This window comes from Gymnoscopelus microlampas (genome assembly GCF_963454915.1).
Source record: "Gymnoscopelus microlampas genome assembly, chromosome: 19".
Classification (NCBI taxonomy): Eukaryota; Metazoa; Chordata; class Actinopteri; order Myctophiformes; family Myctophidae; genus Gymnoscopelus; species Gymnoscopelus microlampas.
In genome coordinates, this window is record NC_139956.1 from 30,786,874 (window position 1) to 30,800,737 (window position 13,864).

At 44.9% G+C, this 13,864-nt stretch overlaps 1 protein-coding gene across 5 annotated transcripts in view; it reads right to left on the reverse strand.

Moving 5' to 3' along the window:
- nrxn2b (neurexin 2b) overlaps positions 1-13,864 on the reverse strand; it is an 884,672-nt gene that overhangs the window by 466,334 nt on the left and 404,474 nt on the right. For all 5 annotated transcript variants that reach the window (XM_084043029.1, XM_084043031.1, XM_084043030.1 and 2 more), the window contains one exon: positions 13,038-13,064. In XM_084043029.1, the coding sequence (XP_083899155.1) occupies positions 13,038-13,064 (27 nt within the window). The remainder of the gene's footprint in view (positions 1-13,037; positions 13,065-13,864) is intronic.

The window sequence follows — 13,864 nt, forward strand, 5'->3', positions numbered from 1 at the left end:
TCTTGTAAATGAAGTAATGTACAGTAGATGTTTAACAATAATTTAACTCTCGACTCCCGCAGGGGTCCATTTGGTCTCACGTTACGCTCTCAAGAGTTAAAGATTTAATAAGGAGGGGGCACGGTGGCGCAGTCGGTAGCGCTGTCGCCTCACAGCTAGAAGGTCCTGGGTTCGATTCCCGCCAGGGACGCTGTGGGCGCTGGGGGCGTGTCTTCTCCTCCGCGTCATCAGCGCCCATACCCAGGGTGGGGTTGGCGAAAGGGCCTACTCTGTGTGGAGTTTGCATGTTCTCCCCGTGTCTCCTAGGGTAGTTAATACCCTCACAAAAACATGTAGTAATCCTGGTCGCTATACCGCCTCCCCCATGACAGCCGGGGCGCCTGATGGAGGGGAAGGGAACTGGTTGGAATAACGTGTTCCTTCCACGCGCTACGTCCTACCGGGGAAACTCCCCCCTGCAGGTGTCAAGAAGGTCAGTTGGCTCTCATGCACTGAAGGAAGCATGAGCTCGGCCCTGGCCTCCCTGGCTGTGGGGGACTGGTGTAGCGCTGGTGTAGGGCTGGTGTAGCGCCCAGGATCACTTAGGAAATTGGCACCGGGTGAAAAAAATGCGTTACAAAAATCGCGGGATAAAAATTATTAAAAAAAAAAAAAAGATTTAATAAGGGTCCATTTGGTTACCAACTTGGTTACCAGCTGTGGACCACCTGGAACCCCCTCAAGGACCACTGGTTGAGAACCACTGCTCTACCAGTACTAGCTAATTGCAGACCAGCAAGTTGCGAGCAGATATTAGATTGACACCAAAATACAGATTATGAATGTGACACAGTCTCAAGTGTCCACATACATTCAGCTGTCCATGTCAGTCACTTAAGGTATTATATCACCTAAGTATAGAGGGTTACTTAGGTAAGCTAATAACTAGTTGACCAGGGTCAGCTCTGTACTTGGTCTGCTCTTTATTCGCTCTACACCAAATGTATTTGCCAGGAATAGCTGTTCTACAAGATCACAACGTGTTAATATTTTTTCCCGCTATTTTCAGGAAAATGTTTCCCCCAGAATAGGAACGCTAGGGTTCCAAGTGGTTAATCGCCATTAGCAGAGTTTAGAGTGCCGAGGACTGGCAAAGCAGAGATAACGATGCAGAGTTAGACATTGAATGTGTATGAGAGTGAGAGAGAGAGTGAGATAGAGAGAGAGAGAGAGAGAGAGAGAGAGAGAGAGAGAGAGAGAGAGAGAGAGAGAGAGAGAGAGAGAGAGAGAGAGAGAGAGAGAGAGAGAGAGAGAGAGACGATGTTAAACTGGTATGTCACATCTTTCATGCCTGGCTTGTGCCTATGTGTGGGGGAGGGATTGTCTGGGCAGTCAGTTGAGGACACCGTGTGTCACATCGTGCCACTACAGCAAAACAACCCGACCCCCCCCCCCACACCCACCCACACACACACATATACACACACACACACACACACACACACACACAATAACGGTGAGCAAAACACCGCCAGAAGTCTGCTGCATCCCCCCAGCCATGATTATATACGCACTATGCCCTGACCCCCCTGTGCCAATTATAGTGATAAGGCTGTCTGCGTGTTTCATTTGCCCTGCTTTTGTGTATGAAAAACAACACATGCCACAACACTTGTTATGGTGTGTGTGTGTGTGTGTGTGTGTGTGTGTGTGTGTGTGTGTGTGTGTGTGTGTGTGTGTGTGTTTCACTTTCCCTGCTTTTGTGTATGAAAAACAACACATGCCACACACTTCTTGTGGTGTGTGTGTGTGTGTGTGTGTGTGTGTGTGTGTGTGTGTGTGTGTGTGTGTGTGTGTGTGTGTGTGTGTGTGTGTGTGTGTGTGTGTGTGTGTGTGTGTGTGTGTGTGTGTGTGTGTGTGTGTGTGCGTGTGTGTGTGCGTGCGCGCGCATGGGTGCAAATGGTAATTTTCATGCCAAGAAAGATTTCTAGAGCTAAGGTTACAATTAGAAAAAAAATCAGGTTGGGGTTAGGATTAGTAATTTTGTCGTTATCGGGTATAGGAATCTTGTATGTCCAACACTCTTGTATGATGAAGTAGGGCGTTAATTTATGAAATAACATAAAAAGTTGAAATATGGAGATACCTGTACAAGGTTGGCTTTAGGTTGTCTTTTGACATCCCCACATGCATAGTAATAACAGTGTGCGTTTGAGTGTGCGTGCGTGTGCGTGCGTGGTTTGGCAAAAGTGGCATCTCTCTAGAATTGCAGAAGATTGGACACCACGAGGAGACATCTTTGAGTACGGCAGGGATGTTAATCCATTCAATACGGGAACGCATCTCTGTCATTTTAGATTTCTTTGGCTATTCAAAAATAGCAGATCTACAAGCTCATGAGCTTGTGTATCTGCTATTTTGGAACAAACATTTTTGCAAATCTTTACAAATGTCTTCTAAATCCTAACAGTTTTTTGAGAAAAACTTATGTTGTTATATTATCAGTGGTTCTTAAACTTTTTCATGTCAAGGACTCCCAAAAATGATTTGTTTTTGGCCGCCGATCCCCATCAAAACATGTTAGTTCCAGGGACCCCCAGAAGTAATTTGAGTTTTAAAAAAAAATTATTCCAAAAATATATGTATTCAAAGATGTTCACAAATGTTCAAGATTTTTCAAAAACAGCAGATCTGCAAGGTCGTAGCTACTGTAGTAGATCTGCAATTTTTGAATAGCCAAAGTATAAAATAATGACTATAGCTCAAATCTAAAATGACACAGACGCGTTCCTGGATGGAAGGGGTTAAGGGGAAGACAGTTTAACTTGGAGAGGCTGGAAACCGATCACACACACTTTTCTCCCTCCCTGCTCTCTCCACAACGTTAAGAGCCATTCCCTCCCCCCTCTCTCTCTCTCTCCATCCATCCTCAAAACAACTTCACTCAGGCCTCCTCCTCTCTTGTTGACATTCTTGCCGTTTTCAACTTTGTATCATCCATATAACTCTCCCCATATCACACTCGTTATCTACGCATGTACTGTATCTACAGTATGTACTCAGGGAATACAGACCGGAATGAACCACCTGCAGACCTCAAGCTGATCATGAGCGAGATACATTTTAACCCATTTAGACCGGGGAAGAATCTGTGTTATTTTTAGATTTCTTTGGCTATTTTGGAAAAATCCAGCAGCAAAAATGTGAGTTACAAATGTTCACTTTAAAAAAATATGTATTCAAATACGTGTGTCAAATGTTCACAATTTTTCAAACAAAATAACAGATCTACAGATGTGCCACTTCAAAACTTCACATGTCCTGCCATCGCCAAGACAGTAAATTTTCAGGGGATTCCCAGGGCAATAAGAGGGACAAAGAAGGGCATTTAAAATGCTGAATTATTTTGATGATCACTGCTTTTATAATGCTAATTAATTTGAGCAACTGGTCAAATCACCTTTCGCCTCATAATGAGTCTGACACCTTGTTCAACACACATTCTTTTGTTCTCATGTATATGGATGTCTGTTGAAGGGAAAAACGGGGGTGTGTAGTGACAACTTCTTTTCAGGGGCAAAACAGTGCATTTTAAGGGCAGAAAAGGGAGGAAAAAAATGCATTTTCAGGGAACTATCAGGGAAAGAACAGTAACGTGTGAAGTTTTGAAGTGGCACATCTGTACAAGCTCATAGCGCGGCACTCGGTGCCGTGCTATGAGCTTGTAGATCTGTTATTTTGGAATAGCCCAAAGAAATGTAAAACATGCGTGTGCGTTCCCGGATTGAATGGGTTAAAACAACGGTTCAAACAATGGCGAAGTGATAGGAGGGAGTGAGGCAGCGACGCAGGAGTCCGTTCAGTTGGTGTCGGCTAGTCCGCATCACTATTGCATCACAATACGGACGATACAGTTGGATGCCGTCTATTACGAAATCCTGCCATGCCATTTAGTACGCAATGGAAAGAAGCCTGACTTTATTGTGCCATCCTCGATGATTTAATCCAGTGGTTCCCAACCCAACTTTTTAGCCCATGACCCACAAGAGAAAGTATATGTTTTAGCCCGGGGCCCAAACTAGAGAAAATAGCAGATCTACAAGCTCACAACGTGTCGCTTCGTGCCACGTTGTAGATCTGCTATTTTCACTTCTTTTTTTTTTATGGTTTATTTTCTGCCTTTATGGATAGGTATGCAGTAGACTGACAGGAAATGGGGAGAGAGATGGGGGCGGGGGGGTGACACGCAGCAAAGGTCATCGGGATCGGGATCGGGAGTCGAACCCGTGACACGCTGTCAGGCTGGATTTCCAGCCTAGGTGCCTCGAGGGTTACGTCAACCGTGCGGGCCTATTTTCACTTCTTATATATTTTTTTTAATTATTATTATTAATGGAAACTTTTTTGTCTTTTCAAATAATATATTTTTGTAAATGTATGAAACAAAACAAAAACCCATAAAAATTGGTCCGCGACACAAACATGGGTCCCAAATCCCGACCCACTGTTTGGGAAACAGTGGTTTAATCCAGTGGTTCTCAAACTTTTTCATGTAAAGGACCCCCAAAATGACACTTTTTAGCCCGCGGACCCCCAATTGAAAAGATATGCCAGCCAGCCCCCCCCCCCCAATAAGAGAAGATTTTTACGCCTCTCTAGCAGTGATTTTCAACCATTTCAAATTCAAGGACCCCCAGTTTGACATGCATTATAGCCTATGGACCCCCATTTAATGGCCTTTCTATCTGTGGTACCCCAATTTATATTGTAAAATCAATGTTAATGTAATCTGAGTTCCCAGAAGTTTTCGCCAGCTCTGGCGAGGAACTTCTGGGCCAGAGCCCTGGTATTTGTGGGCGGGATGTACCTTACGCTCTGAATCTGAGCGGACACGCCTCTTACCGGTCTGAGAGCTGTGCAACTCAGTCCGACGAGAGGCAAACAGCAGTACACAACAATGGCGGCCGAAATTTCTCAAGGGGAAATTGCTTCCCGTCGATCCTATTTAGATGCAACACCCACTGCATGTGGATCCCGCCCCCTTTTCTTCATTGGCTGTTGATTTGAATCACAACGCAGTGGCCGCGCCCCTGCTGTCCAAGCTCCGACGCTAACCCTCCCAGACTAATGTTAATGTAACTCTGAGGGTGTACAAATGGAACCAAATGGACCCGTTAGGGTCCATTTGGTTCCATTTGTACACTCTCAGAGTTACAGACCCATAAGGCTCCATTTGGTTAACTATCCATCATTTAGCTGGGGACCCCCTGGAACCCCCTCAAGTACCCCTGGGGGTCCCCGGACCCCACTTTGAGAACCATGGGTTTAATCTACACGTGTGCTTTCATACTCACAAATCAATCAATCAATCAATGTCCCAATCTACCATCTGTCTACCGGCAAATTCACCTACATGCTTGTCCGTCCATCCACGTTCCTAATCGCTACCCCTCCCCGACCCCCTGAAACAACCACCTCTGCCCCGCTACGCTTCCCAGGAAAGCGATTTGGACCACATCGGCCGGCGCACTGTGGTCCCCCGGGACAGGCCGTCAGTCCTGTGAGGGGCTATGGGTGTCGACAGCACCAGCCTGCTCCTCGTTCCCTCATTAGAGCTGGAGTAATGAGACCACATCTAAGCTGTCTCCACTGCCACGATGGTCCGGGAGAGGGGGGGGACCCTGCATCCCTGGGTCTGATCATGTGATCGTGTGTGTGTGTGTGTGTGTGTGAGAGAGAGAGTACATTTTGGTGGTTTTAGGGTCTATACACTGAGAGCTAATGGCATGGCCCCCATTGTCTCCCACTTCAGCCAACGCAGAGGTCCCATTCTGCCAGACACTTGCAGGGTAACGGGAGCGATTTCGACAGGTGCGCGTAAATGCACTGAGCCAATTCAGCACAGTCAATTACAGTTCTACAGGAGGCGAGGTTATCGCTACACTAGGCTTCGCCAATGCAGGCCCCGGTCCCAACACTTCTCCTCCAGACACGGGAGATAGACTCTGTAGGCAAGCTTTTGGACGGGAACCAAAAAGTGGCCCCGTTCCAAGATCGCCGCAATATGCTTAGACCGGAGGGGAGTTGGAACCGAGTCCAGATCCCCACAATCACACTCCTCCCTACGGCAGATATTACGGTGTGTGTGTGTGTGTGTGTGTGTGTGTGTGTGTGTGTGTGTGTGTGGCGGGACCGATCTGTTTTATACAGTTATTCAGCTCCTTAGAAGGGAGCAAGGTCTGGTGTGTGACACACGCTTTGAGCAGTGGAGAGGACAATCCGTATTGTGCGCACTCACACGCGCACGCGCACGCACACACACACACACACACACACACACACACACACACACACACACACACACACACACACACACACACACGGGCAAGGCAATCTGCTCTGCCCATTCAAGACGAGCGGGCCAGATTGCCTTGGGTGCTGTAAGTCAAGCGAGGTAAAGACAGAGGAAGACATAGAGAGGGGAGGGGAGGCAGGAGAGAGAGAAAGTGAGAGAGGAAGTTAATATGAAGGGAGAGAGACTACGAGGGGGTCACAATGTGAAACAGGCCCCCCTAAAACCCCATCTTTTCCTCTTCTCCTACCCTCTCGACTATCTCACTCCGTCGACGGTCCATAAAAAGGGTGCTCTGGCAGTAGCCTCGGCGTAGCCAGACTATATCACTGCCTGGATATGAGTCTGGTGCTTCTATGAGGACGTTTTTTTTCCCCCAAGGGGCGGGATCAAAACAATGGCTCTGGACGATATTGGTTAGACCTACAACCAACTACCAATTACAGTCTCCCATATTTGACTACTGGGCCCTGATTGGTCACCCCAGACTTCGGGAGCAGGATATGGATTCACAACGGAGCGGTGCCAGACCCAAATGGCGGAGGGCTTTTTTTTTTTTTTGCACTGGCAGATTCGTCTGGTCTCAGGCTACTCTGGCAGAGCAACAACGGCACCTCACATTGGTTGCTTTTCACTGTTGGGAATCAGTTCATATTTTGTACCAGCAGTGGAAAGCATTAGATTATTTACTGTATTTCTTCTTTTGTTTTACGTTCTTGCCTAGGAAGGAAATTGAGATATGCAGAACACCTAAGTGACGGTGACACTTGTGTTTGTTGTAACACTTATCATCTCCCAAAGCACTTGGCTGCAGGTGGATGCTTCCCGCCGTAATGTTTCACAATAAAGTGCGCAATAAAAACAACAACAAACAAAGGCTCTATGAAAAGGTAGGGTGACAGGCACGATACAAAGGTACAGCAAATCTTTAGACATACAGTCTCACACTCTCACACACACACACACACACACAAACACACACATACACACACACACACACACACACACGCACACCCCCCTCCCCGGGACATTCAATTTCGTAAAACTCACTGATTACAAATTCCTTTGATGTCCATATAGGCTTCAAAGCAGCTACTTTATTAGGTCATTCCTGTGTAACATCTTAAGAGGCGTTTGGCTCATTTCACATTAGTAAATGCAGAGAACTGAGCGTGATGGGGGGGAAAAAAAACATTACATAAGTTCATGTAGGAATCCCTGATCTCTTCTGTATTCGTATGGGTGCCATCGTAATGTGACACCTTTTGTTTTTAGCAGCCGTCTACAACGTAGCTTATATGACAACCCGATCGCCAGAGGAAACGTTGTCACTGTACATTTCTCCAGAAACGGTATAATGATGTGTAAAGTCTGTGATCATGTACCAACGTATAAAACTGCTGCTCAGAATAGCAAACGAACATCGCTTGAAGCCATTTCACATTTCAAACTATTGGAACAATATATCATTCGATTGTGTTTTCCCTCTGCTGAAGAACTAGACAATTCATATTTATGTAAAATACATATTTATGCATTTCATTACGCATTGATTTCGAATGGAGAGATATTTGCATCATTTATCAATCGGCAGAACATCTATTGTATACGGTGTAGCGTCTGCTTCAAATAACTTGACTGACAGCATGTAAATGATTCACAATACCCTGTAAATCCCATCCCCCAATCGTTGAACAGTCGTGGTTCATGTAAAAACCTGTTCTGTTCACCACAGCTTGCCAAATTAGACAGGAGGCGCAAGGCCATCGGTTGCTTGCCGCAGCTAACGGCAGCTAGCGGCTTGCTCAGGCAAACCTCTTTTGAAAAGTTATTAACCTTGCAAACAACTGCTTTGGGAATCACAAGGATGCTTAAGGAAAGTAAAAAACGGTGTCCTACTTGACACCAGGGTCTACTATTTTTCAGTGGAAAAGAAGGGAGACCATCTCCAACAACTGTGCTAGCTATATTGTATTCTACCGTACAAGATTGGTCTCCGGATTGTGGCTTTAATAACACACGCCTCTTGTTGGCTCAGCACACAAAGGTTGGCCTGGAGGTGGGGTGTTCGCAAAACTAACATTTAACAAAAAATGCTGACCTCCACTGAACCATTAAATTGCTGTTGAAACAAATCCCGTCCCTACATTTCTAACCTAAGCTATTACATATTAAAAAGGCCATGGCCTTTAAAATACTGCATATTTGAAGACCAGCGCTGCCATATTGCTCAAATCCATCTCTGACACTTCTTTTGGCGGAGACACGATGTGATGACTCATGATTGCGGTGCGTGATGAAGGGACTCATTCAAATCTCAACACCCTGAATGATTGTCACGATAAAAGAGCCATCTGCTCCGAGATAATGTGTGAGAGTGACGCGCAGCAGGGCCGCTTCGTAGGAAGCTTTTTGGATGAAGGTAGGCAACATATGACACCTGCCATCTTCATGTGCCATCCCACACGTGGGATTGTCTAGTCGTGACTGGGTGGAAAGGCATAAGGGGGTGTGACATCTGCCTGGGACGAAACACGTCACTGAGAATAGGTGACGGACTGTAAAAAAAAAACGATGTGAAAATCACACTTTCAATATTAATACAGCATCTAGTATTACCTCACTTTTGACAATGACTCAGCAAGTGACAATAGGCTCTATGCACAGCAGCCATATTGTGAAGACATTCACAGGTGTTACCAATGATACTTATGAAGGCTCTGTTCCATTCTGGTCAAACAGAGTCAGGGTGCTGATATTGTGCACGTTGGCTCACTGGAAACACTCTGCTACACCAGTGGGTCTAAAATGTGGGTCCAGGGACCCTCATGGTTCCTTACAAGTGGCCCCTTACGGGTGTGTGACTCTGAGAGTGTACAAATGGAACCAAATGGACCCGTAGGGGTCCATTTGGTTCCATTTGTACACTCTCAGAGTTATGGGGGTCATGGAAATGAAAACTCTGAGAACCACTGTGCTACACTAAATGGAACAGAGCCTTCATTTCATCATTGGTAACACCTGTGAAGGAAGTGATAATATGACTGCTGTGCATAGAGCCTATTAGAAGACACTGCAACACATTGGAGGTATGAGGAAATTGTCTTTGATACTGACTTTCTTGACTTAACTTTTTGCTATTCCGAATCATAGGAGAACCAAAAAGACTGCAAAACAACGCAGTATATTATTATTCCCATTCCATTACCTGCCACAGAACACCTGCAGGATCTTTTGAATCACCAGTTGAGGAGTTACAAGTTACAGTATACACAACTCGTGTGAGTTGCCTGTACTACACTGCCATGTAGTGCAGTAACTACATTTTTGGAGACACCGACTTATTTGTCTAAAAGGTCACGAGTCTTTGCGTATATAGTTACTGCACTTTGGCTTTGTTGTAAATCTGTCTGTTTGCGAGCATGCAGGTTGCAGGTGGACTGGACGAAAAGGCCGTGACATTAGCAGCTAACGGAACGCAGAGGGCATTACATTCTAGTTCACAATCGCTATGGCAATAAGGTGGGCAGAGCGTGGCCGCTGGTGTGTGTGTGTGTGTACGTGTGTGTGTGTGTGTGTGTGTGTGTGTGTGTGTGTGTGTGTGTGTGTGTGTGCGCGGCTGTCATGGAGATTCGCCTTTGGGCCTCATCTCGGCAGAGTAAACACAGCAGCTTCAGTACACATTCCCACATTCCCACACAGCGCTAGTCCAAAAGCATCTTCTGAAAATTCTGCTGCAAAAGCTGAGTCTGATCAAAGGGCTTTAGCTCAGAAAAATGCTTCTCTAGCTTCTTGGTTCGGGGAGAATAAGGCTGACGGGCTTTCTTTTGCCCTTCAATTTATTCATAAGGCGCCTCTGTTGTGGATGAATGCATTATCTCTCTCTCCAACTCAGTTTGTATTTCAGGTCAGCGTTGGCCTCCTCCTCTCTCCATGTAACCCTTCGTTCGCTACTGTAGGCTATTTTAGGTCATATTTATTCATGTATTCAATCACATAGCGACCCTATCGTCCCTGCTCTGGGGGGCGAAGCATTCGACGAAAGTCGCAGATCGACAAGCATCACAACGTTGGTCACAACGCATTGTTAGCTTGAATATCGGCTATTTTTGGTGAGGACTTTAATGTGTAGAGGGAAAAAAAGGAGGGGGCCTAACATAGACCGCTGCGGGACTCGCGGTCAATGGAGTATTATAAGGGTGCTTAACAACATGATAACCTGGAGAGCAATGGTCTTGGCTGGCTTGGATTCTTTTGTTTGCGTGATGGATCATCCTGCCACGTGGCCAACAATGAGCAAAGTGTTTTTCCTGTCCAGAGTTCAAGATGTCAATTATGGATCAGCCTATAGAGAAGGAACCCAACATTAAATACATGTCTCTCTATCTCTCTCTCTCGCTTTTGTTGTTACTGTATGCATTTACGGTGCTTGAATGAATGAATAAAAAAACGAAACAATGAAAAACCTCACAGGTACCCTGAGATCAACTGAGGTGAATCCTTTACAGATTAGCTCTAGTGCAGTGGTGGAAAAAGGACTCACATTTTTTACTTAAGTAAAAGTATCAATGCTGCAATGTAGAAATACTCTGTTACAAGTAAAAGTCCGGAATTCAAAATGTACTTGCATAAAAGTATAAAAGTATTGACATCAAAATGTACTTTAAGTGACAAAAGTAAAAGTACTCATTATGCAGAATGTCCCATTATAATTTCAAATGTATGATAATCTTTTGAAAATAGCACATCTACAAGCTCACAATGCATCCCATCGTGACGCATTGTGAGCTTGTAGATCTGCTATTTTCAAATGGCCGAAATATATAAAGGGCTGAAGTGGTTAGTGTGTTTTGCAATAATAATCAAAATCTACAAAGTAACTAGTAACTAAGTTTCATAATAGTGGAGTAAAAGTACAATATTTGTCTCAGAGATGTAGTGGAGTAGGAGTAAAAGTATTGAAAATTGGAAATACTCCAGTAAAGTCAAAATACCTCAAATTGTAAAAAAAAAAAAAAAAAGTACAGTACTTGAGTAAATATACTTAATTACTTTACACCACTGACAGGGACCCTGAGATCAACTGCAGTGAGTCAATTACAGATTAGCTCCAGTGTAGGACGTACTATTGTGAATTGCCACACTAATGTTTTAACAAACCACACTGGCTACTGTAGGTGTGTGGTGCCTTGGAGCCTGAGCACCCACAGAGAAGTGATTTGACATTCAACAGTTTTGAGCATCCAACGGCCCGAGACATGAATCCCATGCCTTCACCTATAAGACTAGTGGAAAACAAAACAAAAAAACAGCACACAGCACAATCTCAACATGTCTGACAGCCACTGGTGCATGCACCAGATAAAGCCTATGTCACATTAACGGTGACATGGTGCAGAGCCCCCTGGTGGCGGAAGACTTATACACATCCACTGGCTCTCTCCCCTTTGCTTAGGCACAGAGGGCTGCAGCGCTCTAGTTCATTCTGAGTACTAGAGTGCCATCTAGTGGCTGATGGAGCTCCCTGCTGGCACGGTGCAGCATGTCACTTTAATTATTAAACTATTATTTTAATACTTTTAATTAAAATTAATTAAGCTGTGTCGCTCATTTGTCGGTTCTGTTTGCGGCGTGGAAGCCTTTTGAAGGTTTGATAAATCGGTACTGCTCAGTTCAAAAACTGTCAGATTACACACATTATCACATGCAATGTGGCCTTCTGTATATACACACACCCCATACAAAAACAATTAGCAGATGCCTGACAACATGCAACTTCTCCTTCACGCACGCACGCATGAATGCACACACGCACACACACACTCACACACAGCGCAAACAGCAGGTTTTCTCCATTTTCATTACAATGGCTGTCAGCACTTACCTGTAGGCTGTTCAAATTGTCATGAGCGAAATAACAGTTTGCTATCTTTCTGTCAGCATGGGGGCAGACAAACATTAGCTCACTCCAAAAACAAGCACACACCAGGTGGTGTTGTCTCCCTCCTCCCCAGATAAACTATTAGAATTCTGGAAGGGGGGGGGGGCTATGTCCTAAATAGAAAGCAAGCAACACCTGTGTGTGCAGCCGAGTGTAACTGAGACTTGGCACTTGAACCGAACGGAAATAAAAGTGCCAAATATTCTGCAGAGTCGCCCCTTCTTTGAAGTGTGTGTTTTTGTCAAGGGTTTTTTCGAGAGGGGAAATGAGTGGGATGGAATAATGGCGTACCAGATGACGGTAATAAAATAATTTCACAGCCGAAATGGAAGTGATGTTGAGAATGTGGGTGCTGGGGGTGGCTTTGTAATCATCGTGTAAAAAGGAATAATAATTGTGACATTTTCGTAATGACAAAATGAGAGGAATAAATTAAAATGACAGAACTCACAGAGGAGGAGGATAAAATCGCTACGTACTCAAATGAGGAGGATACATCAGGAGGATAAATGAAAGTGCAGATAATGACAGTTCTGTCACCAGCAGAGAAATGACAGCTTTGATTGTGTACTCAAAGCGGATTGGGCAGGTGGAAAAAACTAAACAATGTGATTGATGAGGAATCCGTCACTGATTTCCAGGTTGGAGGAAACAACAGGACGTAAAAACCAAGCAAGAGACATATACATTCAATAGATACATAGACACAACTCTGCGTCTTAGTCGTAAATAAACAACAAAATATGCATATATAGAACCACTTACTGAGGTTACAGTCTATCCTGATACAATCTGGCGGGGGAGAGAGAGCGAGATGGTGAGATCAAACAAAAAGAAAAAGAAAGAGAGAGAGAGAGAGAGAGAAAAGGAAAAAAGAGAAAGCATTTTCTTTTTTTTACATCCTTCAAGGTTCATTCTGCAGACATCTAAGCATCGCTCTGAGGCCACCATCCGGGGACAGGCTGCGAGTCAGGATCACCCTTTGCATTTCATTTCCACACTTTATCTAATATCACCCCCCATCTCCCCCTCCCAGACCCAACGCACAGCAGAAGGCGAGTTCGACTCAATCCAGTAAACCCACACAACTTCATAACACGGTGGAACCCTTTCTCAAGGAGCCACTCCGTTTGAATTTTATATTAAAAGCAGATTCATTAAATTCGCTGGCATGCGGAGTGCGGATCCGTAATTATGTCTGCGATACCTATGATTATTGAGACGCATGATTATTAACCGAGGCAATAACAATACGTTAACAGAACAATACATTTCCCGTGAATGTAATTAGGCCGTCCGGAACCAGCCCATTATTCACCTCCGCGGTGCAATATCATTCATCATATCGCCCAAAGAGTTAGCAATTACCGCCACGGGGCTGTGCGCTCGCAGTGTGAAGCGGCAGCATTTTTTTTTTCTGCACCTGCGGTATCAGTACAAGAGCAGGTGCACTCCGCTGTCTGATGTCAGTACTACTACAGTAGCTCTGGCCTTTTTTTCTTTTGGTCAGAACTTGGAAACGCACTCGCCTTCTGCAGCTCGTTGGGTGTGAGAAACCATATCAACAAACATAAGAAAGGGTGATCATGCAC